The sequence below is a fragment of the Coptis chinensis genome, chromosome 4, assembly GCF_015680905.1.
Source record: "Coptis chinensis isolate HL-2020 chromosome 4, ASM1568090v1, whole genome shotgun sequence".
In the NCBI taxonomy this organism is placed as follows: domain Eukaryota; kingdom Viridiplantae; phylum Streptophyta; class Magnoliopsida; order Ranunculales; family Ranunculaceae; genus Coptis; species Coptis chinensis.
In genome coordinates, this window is record NC_141459.1 from 104,920,244 (window position 1) to 104,943,383 (window position 23,140).

Sequence of the window (23,140 nt, forward strand, 5' to 3'; positions counted from 1 at the left end):
TGATCTGGTTTATAACTTTGGTTTTCTTGCTGGAAAAGGGACTATTTTTTCTTATTGGGCTTTTTTTTATTAGAACACGAAATTGGAAAGTCCATGGGCCTTTTTATTGTTTGGAAGCCCAGAGTTAACACTTATTCAGTGCCCCGTAACAGTCTTTGGGCCTGTAAACTTTTTCCATGCGTGTTTTTTTGTAGTCTTTACACTTGTCGCCCAATATATTGCCTCGAGATATGGACTCCAAAATATAATAAATTGTGGGAGTTTAAATAAAAACACATTCATAATTAATGACCCTAAGTTACAACTATTAAGAAAACTAGCCTCTTTGTACGTGTCTCCGCCACGTTAACAATCTCCGATTTTATTTTATTTTTCATTAAGTTATGGACGTGAAACTACCATTTCACTCCTGTAAAAAGACAAAATAAAAAAAATAAAACAAAAAATGGCATGAACTGTAATATTTGTGTTTGGCAAGGGGTAAAATCGGAAAAAAAAAATTAATGGCGTGATGAATTTTCTTTATAGGAGTTAGATAAAGTCCATAATTTAAATCATTTCCTTTAAGACACTAATTAAATAGATTTAATTTAGAAAACAAATAAGGTCAACCATAAGAGCATCTCTAGGTGGTGGTAGCATACTCTTCAAATTTGAAGAATGCTACCACATAATTTGCTATCAAATTTCGACCAACTCTAGGTGGTCGCAAATTCGTGGTCGCAAAATTCATTGGGGACCCACTCAACAAAATTTGGCGCCCGCCAGCACCATTGTCGCCGTGACGTTGATATCTTGGCGCCAGCAAGACTAATGTCAAGCGTCTTTGCGTTTTATTTAATATGTCGTACGACAAATGGACTTTTGTCATTTTACAAATTTTTTCAACTCACCACTCTAGTTAGTAGGAAAAAATGAGTTCAAATTTAATCCGCCTATAATAACCAAACACGATCACGATGGAGTGTGATAAAAAAACTAATGTCGCGTCTTTGGCTTTTATTTAATATGTCGCTACGAACTTTTTGTCATTTTACAAATTTTTTTCAACTCGGTCACTCTAGTTAGTAGGAAAAAAATGAGTTCCGCGACGATTTAATCCGTCTATAATAACCAAACACGATGGAGTGGTGGAGATGAGGAAGAAGAAAATAGTGCATACGCTTGGGATAATCCCAAAAAGATGATGATGAACCAACCACTTTCGAGTTGGAAATCAAGGAGCCGAGGTCGACGATCCATTCTTTGCTTCAATATCGCCAAAGTCGATTTTGAATTTTTTAGAAGGCTATTGATTTCAGCCATCTTAGGCAAGAGATTTCATGATAGGCATGTCTCAAGAGTTGTTCTTGAACAACGTATGTATTTTAATTTCATAAATTAGTAGTAATAGTAGTTAATTTTAGTAGTTCAATACGATATTTTTATTTTTTTTTTTTAATTTTAGTTTCATTTTGCATAATCGAGATGTGTTATGTATCGGTTCGTGCACTCCACGCGCTTTTAGGACGGGTGGGATGATATTAAGAAAGTCGGTGCACTTGACCATGTTAGAGATGCAATTTTAGCTTAATTCCTTTGCTCATCTAGTTGACATCCCTTATAATAAGACCGACATTCTCGGGGAGTTATTAATGGTTTAGTTGAGAGATGGTGGGATAGTACACATACTTTTCACTTCCCTCGTGGAGAGTTAGGTTTCACTCCATTAGATTTTTGCATGATATCGGGTTTGAGTATAGGATTAGGTAATCCGTTGAGATGTAGCACTGAATTCCAAAGTTGTGCCCAAATGATGACTTTCTTCCCTTGTCTGACCGAGGAGTCATATGACAAGGACAGAATTTCTGGTATCAAGGTGCATACATTACACCGTTGACTACTGATTCAGATTGCGCTTTTGATAGATTATTTGTCACTTGATTCCGATGATGGTCAAACACATGTTGATGAGTATGTAAGAGCTTTCTGTATGTATTTGATGGGTGTCTTCTTTTTTCCTTCTGGTCATTCCACGATTAATTTGGGATATCTAGCTAACTTTGAGCACTTGCATGAGTTGAAGCGATATTGATTTTGGTGGAGCCATATCATTTGTTGCATGTTGTTTAGATAGGCAGCCCTCGACATACCGGTGTTGTCAATAGTCCCCGTGATGGGAGGGTTTGTCATTCTCTTTAGAGGTATGGTTTTATGAGTATTTTCGTTGCCAAATCCTATCCTCACCCCACCGATGAGAGGCCTAGGGCTCGGGGCTTGGCACGGACCTTGTCGGCCAGCGTCGACTAGTGAGATCACTCATAACATAACTAACCCGTGAAGCTTAGCACACGTGCTTCTATTGTTTGGAGGCCTTGAGGACATCCAGGTACATCGGGCGAATGAAGATATGCATTGTTCATTTCTTATAGGAGGATGGTATTCACTTGTGGGAGGATATGGAGTGGTATTTAGGGGATAGATGTTACGCATGATACTTTGGTATCCCTCCCGATCCGCCTACCCATGTATCGAGGCTAAGGACATGACCTTAGAGCAAGTCATCGAGTAACATGCATTGGACTTGGCTACGAGCTTCCTACTAGTTACATTGCAGACTTATGAGCAAAGATACTACCGTTATTGGTTCATGGTGTCTATTGGTCATTTGCTCCCACCGTAGGGTCGGCAACATTCATACGTTAGCAATTTGGGTGTCGGGCGGAATTCCAGATTGGCCACCCGTCATAAAGGACCTGTGCACACATTTGTTCCAAAGACTAGATCCCCTCAAGTGGCCTTGGGTTTTCAGTTTGAGCGTCCGAGTGGCGACGATTTACCGTTCCATTTCTTCTATTGATGCCACTCAATTAATGTTTAGAGCCCCGACCTTGGACATCTATCTCTCGTAATTATTTTTATTGGTTTTGTTTTATTATTTTGGTTTATTATGAAAATGTCAAAAATTATTAATGAATAATTATTTCGTTGACTCTACGCATGAGATATGAGACAAGCATTGTGTAAATGATGGCTTTGCGCCCCTCGGTATTCGATGTTGAAGAGAGACTTCTTTCCCAGGCTCATGTGGATTATGACGATTTGCAACGCCATATTGATGAGTTACTGTGCCCGATTGATCGCACAAGGGTGAGTTCATCACAGCATGGACAGACGGAGAGTTCAGCACAAGGACAGTCGAGGAGGAGTTCACGGCAGAGGAGGCGTATGTAGGATAGTCTAGGAGGTTGTTGTATAACGATTATTATTATGTTGTGTGATATGTTGTGTGGTTATTATTATGTTGTGTGATTTAGAATTTACTTCATTTGATTTAGCAAATGAATTACAATTTTTATTAATAGAACGACAACTAATACATGATTGCAAACACATAAAATAAAAATAAATAAATAAAAGATAACTATTACATATCACCCTTATTACATACTACTAGAGTTACTCTAATTATATAATAAATAAATAAAAGATTACAACAATCAATGTCGGTCACCCATAATGCTCCATAGATGCTCGACAAGGTCGCTTTTAAGTCTATCATGCATAGTCTTTGATTGAACTCGTAGAGTCCCTTCAATGTAGTGTTCCCTTAGGGTGGAATCTGTGGTTGTCATTCGGATCGTGAATGTACCTCCTCATTTCATAATTTTTATTCTTAGCTCCGATTACCATATTGTGCAATATGATACATGCTCTCATAACAGCATCCATTGTCTCCACATGCCATAATTTGCAAGCTTTTGCCAAAATACTAAATTTAGCTTGCAAAACCCCAAAAGCTCTTTCATATCTTTTCTTGCAAACTTCTTGCATCGTTCGCGAACCACTTTCGCCTTAAGAGCATTAGGGTTTGAAATTGTTTGTATAAATGCCGCGATAGTCGGGATAGATACCATCACCTAAATAATAACCCATATTATAGTTATGCTTTGATTTACATCAAAAGAAATAGGTGGAGAAGTACCATTGATCACGTCGCTCAAATACCGGGCGAAGTTGTCCAACACGCTTGATGTCATTGTGTGATCCCGCATCCCAAAGAAAGAATGCCATATCCACAGTCTTCGGTTGCAAAACCGAGAATAACGGATGGTTTTCCGAATCGACCAAAGCACCTTGCCATCCAAATTGGACAATTATGCCATTCCCAATGCATACAATCAATGCTTCCCAACATACCCGCCATCCACATGTGGCGTAATGTGCAAGCAAGCGCTCAGATCTGCAATATTTGGCCTTCGCAAGTAGATCAACCGCAAATTTGATAATTGCATCACGTAAATGCCTCAACGCCGGTTTCCACTTTGCTCGAAATGTATAATTGATCGTCAAGTTGATCGGACAATCGCGCCATAACCAAGAATACGCGAAAGTAAACCGGAGGATCTATACCAGTTTACCAAAGATTGTTAACTTTAAGGCTGAAAAACTTAAAATGAAGTCCTAATATCGTTGAAGATGTGAATAAATAAAGATTTTTCATACTATTAAGCGCCGCTTTGAAATCCTCTTCGGAAAGACAGACGATCGACGGCGTAATTGTTCTTCAAGATTTCCAAAGTCGAGCATATTTTCTATGTTTAATTTTTTCGACCTTTCTTTGAACCACCATGTGGTGCCTTCGAGCATGTACTTGTGCTTGTGCAAGTTGTTCATATAAGGGGCATGAAACAAATTCTTCATCAAGACTATCTACCGAAAAGTTCTTGGAGGAGATGAAGAAGAAGAAGACGAAAATGAAGAAGATGAAGATGAAGACCCGTATCTCATATACTTTATGATCCATTTTTTCAAATGTGTTTTGTTTGTTAAGGATTGATGTAAAATAGTTGAGTTGTTTGAATACAAATGTTTGAGTTGAGTGTGTGTAAAATGAAGAAAGAGATGAGTGTAGATATAGAAGGTAGAAATCAGCCGTTTTTGCCCGTTGAGCACGCGACATTAGGAGTGGCGCGCCACTACTACAATCGCGACAGCTTATAATGGCGGCCGCTGGTTGTGGTCAAAATCAATAAAGAGTTATCATTAGTAATGGCCACATTACTATTGTCGTCGCATCCGCATCCAAATTGCCAAATTTGATGCACCAAATTACAACCTAGAGTTGGAATTCCGAGAAATTCCGACGCATTTCTTCAAATTTGAAGAATGCGACCACGGATACGTCCACCTAGAGATGCTCTAACCATGCATGGGACAGAAACTATACAATTTTTCCTTAATAGTTTGCAAATAGATCTTAATAGCTAACATATTCACTTGTTATCTGGATCTGTTAAGATAAGGGGACACTTTACATCTTGAAGAATTGATCGAGCTTTGGGAAAATGAGGACAGTTTATCAATTGCCTATATTCATTCTGTGCTTGCTTGGCTTGGCTAACTAGAATGAAGAATTCTGCACTAAAATTCAAGCACGAGTAAATGAGTAAGGTAGCACGCAAGAGTAACTAAGATAAAATATGTTTAAGAAAGTATGCACTGGCTAGCAACTTTCATGCATTGTAAATTATCATCATTTTTATGGAGAATTTAAGGTTGCCCTAGCTATGGAAAACACAAACTAGCATCTCATAGAATCTTGATCTGAATACGAGAAAATTTCGTCAAAATTAGTAGCCGATATAATTAAAACTAGTTCCACTAAACAAAAGAAGCACAACAACGGTTGCTTAAACAACAAAACGGGGAAGTCTCTAAAAAGTATTCATCATAACCGAACTCGGTAGGAAGACAGGACCACCAAACATATCAACAACATTTGCTCAGTGGTCACCAGGCAGTGTTTTGATGATATCAGAATCACCTGTTAAGGAAAATACATAGTGAGTATACATTAATTTTTTTTTATTGGCAGAGTATACAATATTGAAGGTATGATACTGATATTAAAAGCGTTCACAGAAATGATAGAATCAACAATTTCAACATGAATAGAACATGATAACAAACCTGGATCAATAATTTTTTTTATTGGCAGAGTATACAATATTGAAGGTATGATACTGATATTAAAAGCATCCACAGAAATGATAGAATCAAGAATTTCAACATGAATAGAACATGATAACAAACCTGGATCAATAATGCTACGGCATGAAACTCGGAAATATTTCCCGCATGCTGTCCCCAAATCAACGTTGTCTGAAACAAAGGAAATGATAATTACTTCTCCAGGAAAAGAAAAAAGAAAGTTAAGAGAAAACACATTCTTCAACACAGAAAAGTTTTTGTGGATAAAACTTCTACTGCAACGACCTTTGTTATGCCAACAAGCTGTGATATCTTCTAACAAGAAATGATTCCAGAATGATAAAAATTTGTGAAAAACCAATCCCAATTACTTCCATTTTATCAATGAAAATCAAGTCATCCCCATAAATTTTAGAATTACATCTTTTACAAGTACTGCACCGCAGTAGCAAAATGGAACAAGTCCATTAAACCCACACACTTAGGCTACACGTGGAAAATTCAATCCTAAATATGCAACAAAATACATCAATGCCACCCCTCAAATATTTCACTTCTGAAAGTGTAAACAAACACAGAACCACATCAGAGTTTACAAGGAACCTTTTACTAGAGGAAAATACATTGGAAAAGAAACAGATATGGTTAATCAATACAGTTGGACAGATATACTCTCATCTTTTACTTTTATTTATATGGTCTGTAATACACCCTATTAGACATCCTCTCGCACAACCACACATCAAAAAATCACATCTTAGACACCTCTAACTAACCTATAGCTTATGTGGCGTGTGCACTGGCGGAGCCAGGAATCCCTTCCACATTGGGCACTGGGCATCTAGGGCTAAATCCATTTTGTTTTCCGCAACCCATGAAATAGAATTAGAAAAATACCGCCTCACTAGGAGTTAATAGAAATCGATCACAGGGTCAATAAATAATATTTCAACCTTGAGAAGAAGTATACACTTACTTCCATTGAAATGATGAACGCCAACCTTAGCGAGCATAGCATAGTACTCGATCCCAGATTTCCTCAAAGGTGGGCAATTGTTTGAAATAATAATAAGCTTACCTACATGAAAAGCAGCTTTAAAAAATGAACACTTGGAAATAAATAAAAGAGTAGCAAATATACCTTTGGAGCTTCTGAGTGAATCTAAAACAGTTTTGTAACCATGAGTGTATTTCCCACTCTTCATAACAAGAGCAAGCCTGTTATTGATACTCTCATGAGTCTTCTCTATTCATAAATAATAATCTGAACTAAAATAATTCTCTATAAGGTCGTATACGAGAAGTGATCGTATTTGGATAATGGATGGCAATATCCTCTGGATTTTAAAACCATTTAGGCAGTCATTATTCAGAAGAACAAATGATGGTACCTTGAATCACAATGCCTCTTGCTATGTGTTCTTCCAAGGGGTTGTCATTGAGTGGATAGAAGTATAGAACCCTTGCCTGCGCCGAGTTAAGTAGAAAGCACATAAGCAAGCGACATCAGCTTTGAAATACAAAACGGTGCACATTCTGAAGCAAGCCCGTCAATTTCAGCAGATATGGCACGGGGTTCATTTACTACATGAAGGCAGGCTGCCCCTTTAAAATAGTATTCTTATCCATTCTTATAAACATGAGGAGCACACCTCAGCTAGTGAGACTCATGCCCAGACAATCCTTTGGGCGAGCTGTTAATGGTCTAAAAATATAATCTAATATAGTCTAGTCTGGGTTCTGGTGTTATACATACAGTCAAATAATAATAGAACACGCACACATCAAATCAAAATAATTTTGTGAATTTATCATCATTTGATTCATTTCTCCAGCCTAGCACTCACCTAATTCACCCGCTGTGATTCTCTGAACAATATTCGTTATAATTTATCATCTATACAACTCTGGAAGTAGAGATCATAGAGACTGGCAAGTGGCTACCATGTCAGAAATGCAGAACTCCAAGCTTTGGTTCTTATTCCAAGTGCAGAACCCAGCTTTTGTTTAACATGTTCAGCATCTACAGGTTGTGCTAGACAGCCTTCTTTGAGAGTTTGAGTCAATCCACCAGAAAGATGGTAAGGAAAGGATCACACACGCGTATCACCGGTCCAAAACTCTGTGCGGAACTTAATTCTGCCCATTTCCAAGGTTGCACATAACGCCATTTTGAACATATACTAAAGAAGAAAAAAAATGAAATTATGGGAGCTGACTTGTAGAACAAAATCTAGAGAAACAACAAGTGCATCAGAAAACCAATTTGGCTTGTAGCCAAAAAAATCAAACATCAAGTTGACAAGAGGAGACAAGGTGCTCCTGACACGGACAACAATTCCTCCCTCTGAGTGGTGGCTTTTCCACTCTTTTAACTTCTTCATAAGCAATACCAAAATTGAATTAACCTCAACATGTCAAATTTCTTGATTAGAGTATGGTTGATTTGAATGTAGGGTCTAAAGGGTAAGCTTGATTAGAGTAATTCTTGTTTCACTATGAAAATCTAAAAAACAGGAAGGAAAATCTCCTTACACTCAATCTAGTCAGGTAGCTTCACTACACAGACACAGCACAAAAGCAAACACATTCACAGAGTCACTTCATGTTTCACTTACGTACAAAATGACACGCTCAAGAATCTCTCATTAACCATCATGTATATCTAAACCAGTAAACCCAGAGATCATGTTATTTCTAAATCATCAAATAAAACTAAATTTGAAAGAAAAACATGATAACTGATATTGATAGCTTATAAGCTACTGTGAAATAACAGTCTCAGAACAATAGCCAGACAATTCCATTCAGAAATAGCGGAGGAAGGTTACTCACACACATGGGCAGAGCTACATTGGGCCCAGGATATTTAGGACATCAAACATGCATGTGTTACCTCAAATAAGCTTTTGGAAGCAACAACATAACGGTCACTGCATACGGTGGGGTAGATCCAAAGTTCTTTCTTTTTCGATAACTAAAACTTTATTCAAAGGTAGATCCAAAGTTAGAGATAACTATGTTATATTTTGTTTCTTTTTTCAAAATCTACCATCAGCCCATGGATCAAAATCCCAAAGAGAAAATTCACTATCTGGGATACCCAAATTCAGATTGGGATTTTGACAATTTTTTTAGTAGTTTTTAGCAAATTTACATGGACCGTTCAATATAATTAGCACATTTGGAAATACAGTTCAACTGGTAAAATCCAAAAACTTTGTTGCATTCTTGAACTTTCAATTGAAATTTTGATCCATTCTCAGATCACCTCAACTTCCCCTGGATCAGAATCTTGGCTCCGCCCCTGCTCACACACTCATTTTCGTTAACATGGAGGATAGAGAAAAGAATGGTTTAGCTGTATTGGTTCCAGTCATTTTTTCTATGTTGCATGGACATGCCATATTTCGAAAATAATCCGTGTTGGATAAGTATCCACATGTCCGTGTCGGACACATATAAGACACATTTTATGTGATATGCCATAATTTTTTATATGCCGCCATGTCAGACACTTCGTATCCGACAGTGTCAATGTAACTTAGCATTTTTTGCTTCTCTTCTTTCTAGGCTTCTAGCTTGCGCTTATCCATTTACATCTAAGTGGTGTGATTGCAGGACTATGCAAGATTAATGGTTTAAAGCTTCAGACAGTGCGCCAGCTCAGCTTTTCAGATACCACTGCCTTTTACTTCTGCACAGAAGTTTAATCTCACCGAATTGCGCTATAGACTATAGTAGTGATTTCATAACCTTATCAATAATGAGAAATTTTACTCGTAAAAGAAGAAACTAAAATGCAAAATGTAGGTTAAAGAAAGCTACTCACATAGAGTATAATAAAAATAAGGCACTTTACCTGCTTGAACACGGGAACCACAATAGATATTTCTAAATGGACATAAAAGGTGGCAGTTTCATTTGTCTTTCAAACTGGGTGAAGCGTTATAAGTATGGATAGAAGAAGGAAGATGAAGACAGCTGAACTTTGATTCTTGTATTAAAGCCTGCATCAAGAAGCAAAGCCATATTAAAATACCTCAATAATTGAATGATCACATTAGAAAAACTGAAGCGACTCGAATAATTTGTCACAGTGATTTACCTATCTCATGTTTCTCTTCCTGTCAATAGCCATTGTACTCGCCATCTACGGCTCCCAAAGAACAGTCACTGAATCCAACTACTTTAACGTGTTCAACCATTTTATATACTGCCATTCCCACAATATTGGGCGGCATTATACGTTAATCATAAATAGTAGTAGGAGGGATCCAAAGCTTCAACTCTTCTAGTAGTGAGCCTGCTTTTGAAGGTCTCAAAGTTCATCCAAACTTTGGGATCAATTTCACATTGGATAACAACAAATTTATGGCAACAAGAATTCTTGGCTCACAATTTGCCTTCTAGCATGTACTAACATATCTGAACCACCAGAGAATTATACTCAGACTGAGGGAAACAAGGATCCTTACTCTTTTTCAGTAACTTGGAGTTTACAGAAAAAGAGCGGTTTCCCCTGTCTTCTATTCTTGACAATTTGTTTCTCTTCCTTCTACCTTGTTCTTAATCCTTTACATCCCAGAATTGAAGGACAATGGCATTCTGGGCTTTCTGGTTATGACTAATGGATTGGAGCTTCAGACATCACATTTGTTCAGGTACTGCATTTTAACTTCTACCTCTGATGTACAATCTCACTAAATTGCCCTATACTACTGATTTCATGACCTTATCTTACCAGCAATGAGAGATTTCACAAATAGAAGAGGAAACTAGATACAAAATATAGGTCAAGAATAGCTTCGCACATAAATGTGAACTGAGATCAAATTCACGTTGATTCCATCAGTGGTAGAAACTGATAAAACTGAATTCAAAGTTCATTCTCTATCTGATTCCTCTGACGTATCAACATTTGCCAAACCACCCTTGTAAGCTATCAACAACTCCTCAGCATTGTCTCTATACTTAGAAATATACTTATCCAAGAACTCATCTTCAGACAACTGTATAACATTTACGAAACTTGTATTCCTCTTTAATAGTTTCTTCGACTTGAGAATTTCAAGAACAAAGTATCGAGGTATTACTCTCTTCTCCATACTATACATCAACAATCTCGGCATACGAAGTAACACATCTCTTTCAAACCCAATACCCTTCAAGAAGAATTCAAGTCCAAGTCTCAACTTCTCTACCGAAACTCTGGGCATACCCAGCGCTTTCCTAAACATCCCCACATATTCCTCTTTGAAACACCTCAAGTTTATTTCTAATAGTTTCAGAACTCATACAACTAAGTGTGAAAAGACCATGAACAAACATCCTTGACTTGAAGAAAATCCCATTCTCTCCACCTCGCGAAAAAGATCACAAAGCTTCGATTCTTCCAAAACTAACAAAATAGGCCTAGACTTACAATCATGGAGAGTTGAGAACCAACTATACCATATTTCTCTAATAAACCTATATTAACCAACAAACTAGACTTTGGATATTTATAAAGAATCCACTTACACTTACCTATGATCCAAATCAACGCTTTCCGATCACCTGACAGTATTTTCAATAAAATCTCAGTATTGGGTATCAATTTCCTCTCCAAACTCTGTGTAAAAAGTGTGGCATTCTTCGAAAGAAAGAGACCCAAGTCAGAATCTCTAAGACCCAAGTTTTCTTGGAAAAATTTAAGTTTGGGTATAAGTGTTTTGTTGATTTTAGCAAAGAGAATTTGAGGTGTGGTTTTAACAGTGTTTTCAATATGGGCATCTGAGAAGCCATGTTGTTCAAGTAGAGTAACTACGGTTTCGATCTTGTCGGGGTTTTTTGCCCACCAGAAACGTTTTGATGCTGAAAGAGCACGTGGTTCGGAGAAGTTGAAGTTTTTTATTAAGTAATTTGCTAGAAAGTGGGAGGTTCTGGTAGGAGAAGAAGAAGAGGAAGTGGAGAATGTGGAAATGAGGAGTTTAGTGAAGTTCATTGAAGGGAAGAAGAAGGAAGAAGATTGAGGTTTACAGGGTTTTGCAGGTGCCGTGTCCTAATTTCTAAAGTTTGAGCCAGACATAAACGAGTTGAGCCCTAGGTCAAGCCTCAATAGCTCGGCTGCCCAAAACTGCTCGACACATTCAAACATAATGTCTATAACCAAGACGGATGGAAGCACCAACTCACCAAGAATCACAGGGGTTCATTTTGGTTACATATTTATCAAACAAAAATATCTAGCCCAAATGTTCAACCTAACTTTTATGGAAGGTCAAATTTGATAAGGTATATATATATATATATATATATATATATATAAACAAGGCAACTTCCTAGTATATTCATGAGACCAATTAACCAAAACCAAAACCAAAATTGAGGTTTTTTCCTCTGCAACAATGTATTGTATCACCCAATGGTTGCCTCGTTCTTATCATATTTTGTTATGGTGATCTATCCTCATCAATTGATTAATTAAAAAAAACACAGTGGAATTTTTCCTATCAAGATGAAAATTACCTAGGGTTTTGAATGTCTTTCTTTGAGAAAGCATTAAACCTTATCCAACTGTCTTGATATCCGGATGTACTCACTATACACCAAGGATAATCAGTGTCTACAGTCGCTCCAACACAAAACAAATTGAAGAGACTAGTTGAGAAATGATATCGTCTTATGGAGGAAGCTTATGATGTAACACTGCCAATAGTCCTTGTAGTTTAGCTTTACATGCCCAGTAAACCTTTTGGATTATGTTACTAGACAACACAGCATTCAATTCATTACAACTTAGCAAAATTGCCAGATTTATTCCATTGACCAAGAAGGAACAATAAACAAAATGGCCTTTTATAGAAAATGTTTTATTTTACTAATTTTCTTGGAAAATATAGTAAAAGCCCAAATCTTGAATAGAAATTATTTGGAACGTAGCCTAAATGGTCCTTCACTTACCAAAAGAAGCGGACACTACAAAGAGAGTGAGCTCTCTGGTCAAAATTTGAGCACTACGGAAATGTTACCTGCAATCAATATGCAGCTTCAAACCCAACTTCAAAATCTTCACTTCAAACCAATACCAATATCACCAACTTCAAATTCAAACTATAAAATCTCCACTCTCAACAACGACCGTCCAATCTCAAACACCTTCATTTCTCATCTCTTTCAATTCAATCCAACGGTCCTCTTCTCACCACGTCCGGTGGATCTCCACCGCCTTCTCTCTCTCAATGGAACCTCACTAATCGTCATATTACATTGTTGAATGCCGTTGCTTGCATGGTAACTCTCTCTCTTGAGTCTCTTCTTCTTTTCATTTCATTGGTTTAATGAGAATTTTGAAGATATTTTATTCAATTTGAATAAAAGCCCATTTTTTTATGTGTAATGTAACAAATGACATAACAATTGATCACAATTGGTACTTTAGGGTATACACTAGGTATATGTGCTTGTGTTTTTTTGTCTGAATAAGTTGAAAATGTAAAACAAAAGTAATTGTACAACGAGGTGACGCTTTAGCCTAAGTATTAGCATACAAAAGCCTAGGAAACTCTTGTGTACGTTTGGTGAGGCTCCTACCATTTATTAATCCACAAGGGATTGCCAGCCACCCGGTTCTCTTCCCTCTGAATGTGAGAGATATGGATGCATTGAGCTTTGTTAAATCATTCAGTCCATCGGGTTTTCAGTTACCAAGTCGTGGCATTTTATCTGAATGCTGTCACAACAGCAGTAGCATCCGATTCAATCCCGATATAGTGAATTCACTATTTATAGCAGTTTCAGCACTTTCCAAAACAGCTACATATTCGGTCCAAGAGTTTGTAGCAATTCCTAAACTTTTTCCCATAACTAGCTTAAAGTTAACGATCTCCTTCCTCCATAGGTATGCAGACTTCATAACAGCTCACTATTGTTCTCTTCATTTCTCCATTATTGCCAGACCAGAGAAAATTCCTTATGGATCCTTCTGCTTCTTCAATTAGACTTTGTGGCCATTTGTAATCAGCAAGATTGTGAACAGGTATACTAACTAAGACAACTTTGTTTAGTATATTTCTCCACAAAGGTAGAGCAGGCTACATACCCTTCCAAGATGACATATTCTATCTAATATTGTCAAGAAGACCGCCAACACCAGCCCTGGTAACCTTGCCTTCAAAGAGAAGTACACCTAGGTACTTTAGAGAGAGGTACCCTCTTTTAACACCCAACTCAAGTGATATTGCTCTTCTTCAACCCGTAGTTATGCCACCCATAAGTAGCTTGCCTTTTGTTTATGAGTTGACCAGCACCTTCTTGGTAGTTTTGCAAGAGTTTGGTTAACTGTTTCAGTTCTCTTATGTGGCCATTTGTGAAGATAAGGATATCGTCAGAACTTAGAAAATAACAAGAGGGACTAGCAATACCTTTAGTGATCAGCATAGGCTTTATAAGGTTTCTGATTGCAAGTGACTGATACCTCCACTAAGGACTTCTTCTGCAAGAGCAAAGAGTAGCGGAGAGATGGGATCACCTTGTTATATAGGTGCTTCTAGTTGTTGTTGTTGTTGTTGTTGTTGTTGTTGTTTTAAGTTTATAAATTCTCACAAACAAATGGAGATTGTGTATTATTGGTATCGCTAATAACGTATATGGAGATTGTATATTATTGCTAATGCTAATAACGTATAATGCAAAGTACTTGAGAATAAAGCTATGCCGTATGTAATTGAAGGGAACTGATTTCCTAATGACAATTTACAGTTTATGATTATTTGTGTATAGGCAGCGATTTCAACTTCGTGGTTATTTTTCTCGGCTATTCCAGCTCTTCTGGTTAGGAATCTTGGATGACGTCTTCTGCAGTGTTTTGAAAACCTGTTTATGAGGTACTACCTTATATACGTTCTATTACGTTGTTTACTTCTACTCATTATGTGCATCTTCGTTTGTTCATATGTAAACTTTTAGAAAAGCAGCCCTTTCACTAGAAAAACTAATGGATGTTATGAGAGAAGAGCTTCCCAACACAATGGCTGCAGTTCGGTTATCTGAAATGGAGATCAGTGACCTAACAATGGAGCTTAGTGATCTGGGGTTAGTTCAGGAATCAATAGTTGAAATCTTTTTTAAACTATATCTGATGCAAACTATTCAATATTAGGTAAGGATTCAGTACTCTCATTTCCTTAAAGTTGTTTCATAAATGAATCCATAGAGAACTTAAATGTGTCAGCTTAAAACGAAGATATATACGCCCATAGATGAATAAAAAATAAATAAGTAAAGAAAAAATGAAGCAGGCATTAAAAACAGATGTCTTTATCAATTTCATCAACACTGGTCATCTTGTTAAACAAACATTACATTAGAAGTTCCAGTTGTACTTACACAAGATATGAAATCAACATATCATACATGTCTGAGTTTTCCTAATCTTAAAACGGGTAGAATTCTTTAGTTCAGGTTTAGAACATGGCACAAGATCAATTCCACCCACCATTAAGTAATAAAGTGCTTCTCATTCCTTAAATTACTAAAATAGTAGCTACTCTCATATTATCAAATCTCACGACTCATAATAACAATAGATTTTGATTCCGTAATGAACTACAAGAATATTTATTGATTAGATTTCATCAGGCAAACAAAATGTTACATCCATATACATAATTCTCAGGCTTAAGAGGTAAAAAGTAACTAATCTGAACAAAATATACTAGAAAAACTAACCGTTAACTGAGGCCAGACGTGTACAAAGCCAGTAACTAGAAGCATTGAGCGGCATACCATCTTTGTCCAAGACGAAAATGTGTCACCATATCACCTTCAAAGATCATATGATGAGTCTTTGGCAAATCTTAAGATAAAGGAGATTTATTTTTGCACACTTTGCTGCTCTATCATAAACTGTTTAAATTTCTTAGCTTGTTCTCTCATGCTTGCATAAATCTTTTCGTTGTCCTCACGTATTTGCTTGGGCAAAAACACCTCTAAATAGTCAAAATATTCACCCAAAGTCATTTTCTCCAGGTCTAATTTTGGCATCAATTTCCTATTGACATCAGGAATACTTTTTAATTCATCAAAAGTTTTACCCTTCTTCTGAGCCTCAGATTCAAAAGCTGGAGCACATTGAGAAGACTCACCTTGTAAATCCTTGGGACTTTTCGACTCCTTGTCATCACCAAGTATCTGCATACCCAAAACAGCAACTGAATCAGACTTCAAACCTTCATTTTTTGATACAATAACCTTTCTTGGACGCCCTCGCCGACCTCTATTCTCAACAACAGAACCCACATTGTCTGACTCATCAATCTTTGACTTCCCACGAACCTTCTGATTTTTAGAAAGAGAAACTAAACTAGATTCGGGAACACATTGTTCCTTTGCCGCTCGACGCGTATGATATCTCCTTAAAACCCCTCTTTCAACCGCAATTTCCTCCCCAACTACACTAGAATCTCGAATCTTTTCCTTCTCATCTACTCTAGCACTTGCACCCGCCGCCCCAGGTTTTGTACCTTGCTTCGACTGCCCAACCCCTCCTTCCAAATCAACTTTCTCTACATCCCCAACATCACCAACACTAGAATCGGGTTTCTGAGCTTCTTTACCACTCGTACCAGCCACCCCTCGTCGAGTATTTTGCTTAAAATGACCAACCCCACTTTCCAAATCAACATTCGCAACATCAGCAACACTAGAATCCGGTTTCTGAGCTTTTTTACCACCCGCCCCACGTCTAGTATTTCTCTTAACATCATTTACCAAATCAATTTTCTCTACACCCCCAACAACAACAGCAACACTAGAATCCAGCTTCTGGGCCGCCCCACGTCTTGTATTTTTCTTCACTCCCCCATCAATAGAAACCTTAATAGAAGTACACTCCCCAATTTTAATGAAATCCCCATTTGTAATACCAAATTCTTTACCCCCTTCAATCTGATTACCATTTACCAAAGTGCCATTTGAAGTATGAAGATCACGTATAACCCAAATACCACTCTTAAACTCGATTACAAGGTGTTTTGAGGATATACCTGCGTCTTTAATAGTAAAGTTGTTACCTTTAACTACTCTACCGATTCGAATTGTGGACCCGGGTTTTCTTTCTAGGGTTTCTCCTTGTTTTGGTCCTTTTTCTACTAATAATCTCAATATTGTTTGTTGTTGATGCTCCATTAAGCTAGATTTTTTAAGAAATGAGATGAATCATAAAATGAAATGAAGAAGAAGAAGAAAAATTTTTTTTTTTGTGGTAATATTTAACGGAAATATTTTTTGAATTTGTTCACGCGCGTTTTCTTTTGCCAATTTTTATTTCTTTCTTTCTTCCTTTTTTAAACAAGTTGAAGAAATGCCGAAATTGAGCGGGTTGGGTCGGGTTGAGTTCTAACTAGAGCCCAACCCATCTTTCAATAACTTCAACCCGTGCGTCGGATTTTGGATTACCAACCTAAGTCCAAGCCCAAGTGGATACATATCAACCCAAGCCCTACTTGGGGCGTTTTTTTATAATTCAGTAAAATGTTGTTAGCATGGAGTTTACAAGAAATTTGTCTATATCTTTCTCAAAATCAATGATATTCATAGGGGTGTGCATAAAACTGCTAGACCCGACAGAACCGACCGACCCGACCCGTTACTACACAGTTCGGTTATCCATTTAAAACAGTTCGGATCGGTTTGAAATATTGCAAAACCGACAAAATCGGTTCGGTGCTCGGTTTAAATCTGTAATAACCGGTTAACCGATTCAACCCGCTAACCAGCTATATATTAATAGATTAGATTGGTAAATGTAAAAGCCATATCAAATATGATAATGAAGTTATTTTGTCTCTCCATATCTATGTTTCTCTCCTTCTCTGTTTCAATTTCTTTCTTCAAATTCGAGTAGATCCCTTTAGGGGTTGTTTGTTTTTGAATTCAAAAAACAATTATTCGAGCTCTTAAACTTAAGTTTTAAGCATTTAGGCTAATTGTTTGGGTTCAAAACTTGTTTGTTTTTTTTATAAAGTAGTTTAAGCATTCGTGGTTTTTAGTATTGAAAGATTCAAAGACCAAAAATTTCTTTCGTGAATTAAAATTCTTTCTAATACTTGAAACAAGAAAGTCCTTTATTGCCTTTTCTTAAGAACCCAATCTTAAGAACCCATCTACTTTCCTACCTTGACTTTTATGGCTTCAAAATAAGTTTCTTCAAAATTTGATGTTTGGCGGCCACGGGTTTTTCATTTTTGGGTGAATGATATCCACTTTGTTAAAAATAAAATTACATATATATATTCTTGAAAATAAACAATATATGAAAATAAACCGCATCAAAAGTAGCCTTGATTAAAATATATTTGTGAAAGCATATTTTAAATAAATTTATTTATCATTTATTTTTTCGATAATCCATCTCTTCTCCTCAAATATAATATATATTTTGTTTAACAAGAAATCAAGTTAGTGTTTAAAATAGATAGCATGAGTAAAATTGTCCTAATGATTTATATTCTTGAATGAATCTTGGAGTTGAGCTGTTATTCTAACGTAAAAACAAACATGTTTTTAGAATTCAAAGAATCAAGATTTAGCATTCGGAGGATGAGCCATTCAAAGATTCAAAGATTCAAAGATTCATAGGCTCGGAAAAACAAACGACCCTTAATCGCCTCTCATTAAAATCGTATGGATATCAATCTCTTCTCCAACCCGATAATAACTTGGTCTTCTCCAACTTAATCTCTATTCCATTCTTTAGATCTATTTCAATCGTGACTTCTTATTCAAAATATTGTCTTAGATTCACATGTCTATATTGATAAGTTTTGTTTTGATACTTGTTTCTTTTTGGTTACCAGATTTCAAATGGAGTTTGTAAATTTAATTCGTTGTTTTTTCAATTGTCAAGAAGAAGGCTTAATCATTTTACTGAATCACTTTCAATTCATTGATTTTGCTTCAATTAGATTTTCAGATTCAGTTTCTTAATTGGTTAGATTTGCCAATTGTTTTTTTCTTGTTGAGCTCAATATCTGGTTTTGGTTTTGGTAATTGAAGGAGTGATGATTGTATGAAGGAGACATTATTGGTTTGATTATTCTGATTATATCTTCAAGTTCAAACAGATCTCAAAATCACTTTCAGTTCGAAAATTTATTGGAAGTGTTTTGATTATTGAAATCAAGTGGGTCCATTTCTCATTGACAAATTAACTCAATATAATTAGTATTTTATTTCGATTTGGGCTACCACGAGGATATCCCTATAGGGATGAGTGTTTCAAGACCGTTGGATCTCGCGAAAATCAAAAACAAAAAAGAAGAGAGAGAATATGGGTTTGTTTTTTATTTTCGGACCGTTAGATCTCGGATCCAACGGTCTCGGCTGGCGTTCCTATAGGGATATCCTCGTGGTAGACGAACTCATTTATTTCTTTATGAAATCATGTGGTGGCCCTTTCCCAACTAAATACAAATGAATGCACGTGGGGCGTAAAGTAAACACACTTTGTATTCTCGAAAAAAAAAGGGTACTTGTTACTGGTTACTGACGACCCCAATTTGTGTTGGGCGGACTCCCACCAAAAAAACGATTATTACAAGTTTGCCATTAGTTTCAAAAAATCTAAAAAAAAAACAATTATTACAAATATGTCATTGGTCCAAAAAAAAAATGAATTCGAAACTCCAAACTTAAACGACCCGGCTAGGTTGTTTGGACTAAGTCCCAAACGGCTACTTAACGTCGAATCTCAGTCTAAAGAACTGCAGTTTCTTCTTTTCATTACACACCAAATTGACTTAAGGTTTATAATACAACACTACTGAAAATATGAGACAAAAAGAGAGCTAGATCGTGGCTTAAGGTTTATAATACAACACATATGAAGTAATTATTGAATGATTAATGTACAGACAAATCCCATGATCAGGTCCGACCTTGTAAAAGCTTGTCTTGTCTTGAGGCAAGAGCGATCGCTTTGCTTCAGACGCTTCATCAATTCTTTCTCCGCCGACGATGATGTTGCCTCACATTTTTTTGCTCTTTTTTTGCAGCCTCTCATCTCTCTCTACAAATGCAAGCCTCCTGAATCTCTCGGCCTTCGGCAATTCAGTAGGACTTGAAACAGGTAAAGGTACAACCCTCGGGACAAACCCCGAAACCGCCCATGTCTTGGGGTCAATGTCCTTGACAAAAGGGTCATCCAATGCTATATCAGCTATTGCTTCAGTAGGAATTTGGACTTGTACCCCTCTGAAGCTGAATGGTGATGGATTTGGATTCAGTACTATGCGGGGACTATCAGCTACCAAGCTCAGCCACGAATTACCATCTATATTTGGCTGAAAAAAAGGCAAAAAGAGGAGGAAAAGATGAATTCTTTCGAAAGATACTTTAAATGGGAAGAACGGGAGAAAACTGTTAGCTGTAAACTGTATAGGGCGCAAATGCTGCTATTACCCGAAAAATCATTCAGAATAGAAATGGCAGATATATAGGATGAAAAGCTACAGATCAATCTCATTTACACATTACAGGACACCTACCCAATAAAAAAAAATGGTTATGTTTAGTATCTATGCAGTCAAAGGCTTGCCTAGGCCCATCACTAGGTCTAGGCTCGTTCCTAGTGCCGCTAGTCCTTGAGGCTCGCCTCCAGTGCCTACTCTGTTAACTGCACACTTACGAAGGATTACAAACTAAATAGAACAGCAATTATAGCTGCTCCTCGAGATGAATAAGGGGGCTATGGAATTTGGGATGGGTTCAGTTTTGTAAACGTTTACTTGCTTCCGCAGATATGGGGACGATCGGTTGTATAATGGTTTACTTGCTGCCATGGACTCTCTCTCTTTAAAAAAAACAAAATATATTAACGTCATCAAAATGAAAGACGCAAACTGAAACCCCTCTTTTAAGGCACTATGGGAGTTAACCCCAATACACTAACATTAATTAAGAAGAAGATCTTCCAACCAATATGCAAGATGCTTAAATCTCAACCATCTCTAGTATTGCATGAATGCATGACGCCCAGACCCACACGTAAAATTTAGTGCTACAAATAGTTTGCTCTAGGCTTCAACAGACATGGGCTCACAGGTTGTACTAGGTATATCTAGGGTGTGTTTGTTATGATGGAAAGGAAAGGAAATACTATGGAAATGAAAGGAAAATAAGAGTGGTCCACCTTTTCCATAGTTTTTAAGGCGTTTGTTTACCAATGGAAAGGAAATAGGCTTTTCCATATGGAAACAAATGGAAAAGGTTTTGTGTCTTTAGCTAACCCCTGAAATTTTTGTGGAAAGGAAAGGAAATAGATAAATAGAAACTTACTACTAATACACTCCACTCAACAATACAATTATTCCTTTCCATAGCTTTTGCAAACAAACATGATTATTCCTTTCCCTAGTTTTTACTTTCCTTTCCCTAGTTTACCAAACACATACCATTTAAAATTATTTCCATTCCATTCCATTTCATTCCATTCCATAGTGGACCACCCATTTTATTTCATTTCCTTTCCATGAGTTAAAATTTAACAAACACACACACAATATTTGTTTTATCTTGGAGAGGTCCTCCCTCACTAAAATAGGAACAGCTACCCTAATTTCCTCCCTTTGATGTACTTGCATCCTTTAATTACAACAACAACAGCAGCAACAACAACTACAACATCAACAATAACAACAACAACAACAAAAAAAAAAAATTGTTTCACAGTTCATACAAGAGCAATACCCATAAAAGCCAACGCAGGGACACTGCACCTTTCGCTATCTCCTTGCTATCAAGTTCCTCCCAAGATTCTCTTGTCACATTCACAAATTTTGGCTTCAAGATACCCAAGCATCTTCGCATTGCAGTACCACTCCTTTGGCACCCTCTACAAAATGTTACTACACTCTTAGTCTGTTATCAAGTTTTTGTCAACAAGAAATTAAGAAAGTGCAAAAGAATAGTACTAGTAGGACGAGATGGCCTACCATTGCCATCTCTCAGTAGAACTTCACCACTCTTGGCAAAACATAATGGCCTCGGATTTCGTTTATTGTAAAGCAAATGAGATGAGCAGGAATCACTGACGGACATCTTAATTGTTCTTTCCATGGCAAATGGCTTAACCCACGAATCACTTAAACCATAATTCTTCATCACCCATATGTCGAGATCAATACCATATGTTTTGCAAAGCACACAAAGTTCTCCTCCTAAAACCCCCACAGTCATAAAATCATACTCATCCATAGGACTAGAAAACTCTCGAAATACTTTTTCCTTGATACTAAAAGAGATGAGAGTTTCGCGGTATTTATTTTTGGATTTTGCTATCCAGTGAATAGCACCATTTAGAAACATTCCTGATTCTTTTCGAACCACAACTTCATATCGGATATTTGAAATTTTCTCACATGAACGATCATTCATTCAGCAAATAAACGCCGACTTTTGAGTTATATATACACACAGGAATTGACAAAATGCACCAATTTATAAATTAGCAACTTCAAATTGATCCTTAAAATGGAAAAAAAAAGAAAAAAAAACATAATCAAATAGATTTATGAAATCAATTGATGCTTTGGCGATATTAGATTAGATTCCATACCTGACATATCGATTGTAACTGGCACCACCCAAAGCCTATGATAGAGAGAAAAACAGTGAGAGACAGACAGAGAGGATAGAGAGAGAAGAAAGTGATACCGTTTAAGACTTTAAGCTAATCAACAACTGATACCGTAGGACTTAACGTTTAAGACTTTAAGACAGAGGATATAGAGGCAACCACGATAACGTTTAAGACTTTAAGCTAATCAACAACTGATACCGTAGGAAGACTTTAAACTAATCAACAACTGATACAGTAGGACTTTAACGTTTAAGACTTTAAGCTAATCAACAACTGATACCGTAGGACTTTAACGTTTAAGACTTTAAGACTTTAAGAATCAACCACGATAACGTTTAAGACTTTAAGCTAATCAACAACTGATACCGTAGGAAGACTTTAAGCTAATCAACAACTGATACCTAGGACTTTAACGTTTAAGACTTTAAGCTAATCAACAACTGATACCGTAGGACTTTAACGTTTAAGACTTTAAGACTTTAAGAATCAACCACGATAACGTTTAAGACTTTAAGCTAATCAACAACTGATACCTAGGACTTTAAC

The 23,140-nt window shown here is 36.8% G+C and overlaps 3 protein-coding genes across 10 annotated transcripts; 1 reads left to right on the forward strand and 2 right to left on the reverse strand.

Annotated features, from left to right (window-relative positions):
- Nucleotides 1-5,656: 5,656 nt before the first annotated feature.
- Nucleotides 5,657-17,277, reverse strand: LOC147506575 (uncharacterized). Of its 8 annotated transcripts, XR_015193830.1 has the most exons (4): nt 16,101-17,277; nt 15,685-15,778; nt 6,950-8,156; nt 6,098-6,144 (listed from the first exon to the last, which is right to left on the reverse strand). XR_015193830.1 is itself a non-coding variant. In XM_086558668.1 (3 exons), the coding sequence occupies exons 1-2, from the start codon at nt 17,140-17,142 to the stop codon at nt 15,720-15,722; spliced, it is 1,101 nt and encodes a 366-aa protein (XP_086414794.1). In that variant the 5' UTR covers nt 17,143-17,277; the 3' UTR covers nt 6,950-7,051; nt 15,685-15,719. The 8 variants fall into 8 exon arrangements, 3 of the variants coding, with proteins under 3 accessions (XP_086414794.1, XP_086414792.1, XP_086414793.1); XR_015193831.1 differs by lacking the exons at nt 6,950-8,156; nt 15,685-15,778; nt 16,101-17,277 and adding exons at nt 5,657-5,806; nt 6,259-6,743 and having other exon boundaries at nt 6,076-6,144; XR_015193827.1 differs by having other exon boundaries at nt 15,685-17,277.
- On the forward strand, nt 13,084-15,967 carry LOC147506576 (uncharacterized; the record flags this gene model as incomplete). The annotated part of the gene is made up of 3 exons (XM_086558669.1): nt 13,084-13,248; nt 14,737-14,788; nt 14,916-15,967. Coding segments are annotated over 3 exons (417 nt in total), but the record flags the coding sequence as incomplete, so codon positions are not given.
- Nucleotides 17,278-19,705: 2,428 nt separating the features above from the next.
- Nucleotides 19,706-22,747, reverse strand: LOC147506577 (uncharacterized). Its single transcript, XM_086558671.1, has 4 exons — nt 22,716-22,747; nt 22,571-22,605; nt 21,703-21,847; nt 19,706-20,297 (listed from the first exon to the last, which is right to left on the reverse strand). Exons 3-4 carry the CDS (start codon nt 21,820-21,822, stop codon nt 19,983-19,985), a joined length of 435 nt encoding a protein of 144 aa, XP_086414797.1. The 5' UTR covers nt 21,823-21,847; nt 22,571-22,605; nt 22,716-22,747; the 3' UTR covers nt 19,706-19,982.
- Nucleotides 22,748-23,140: the final 393 nt, after the last annotated feature.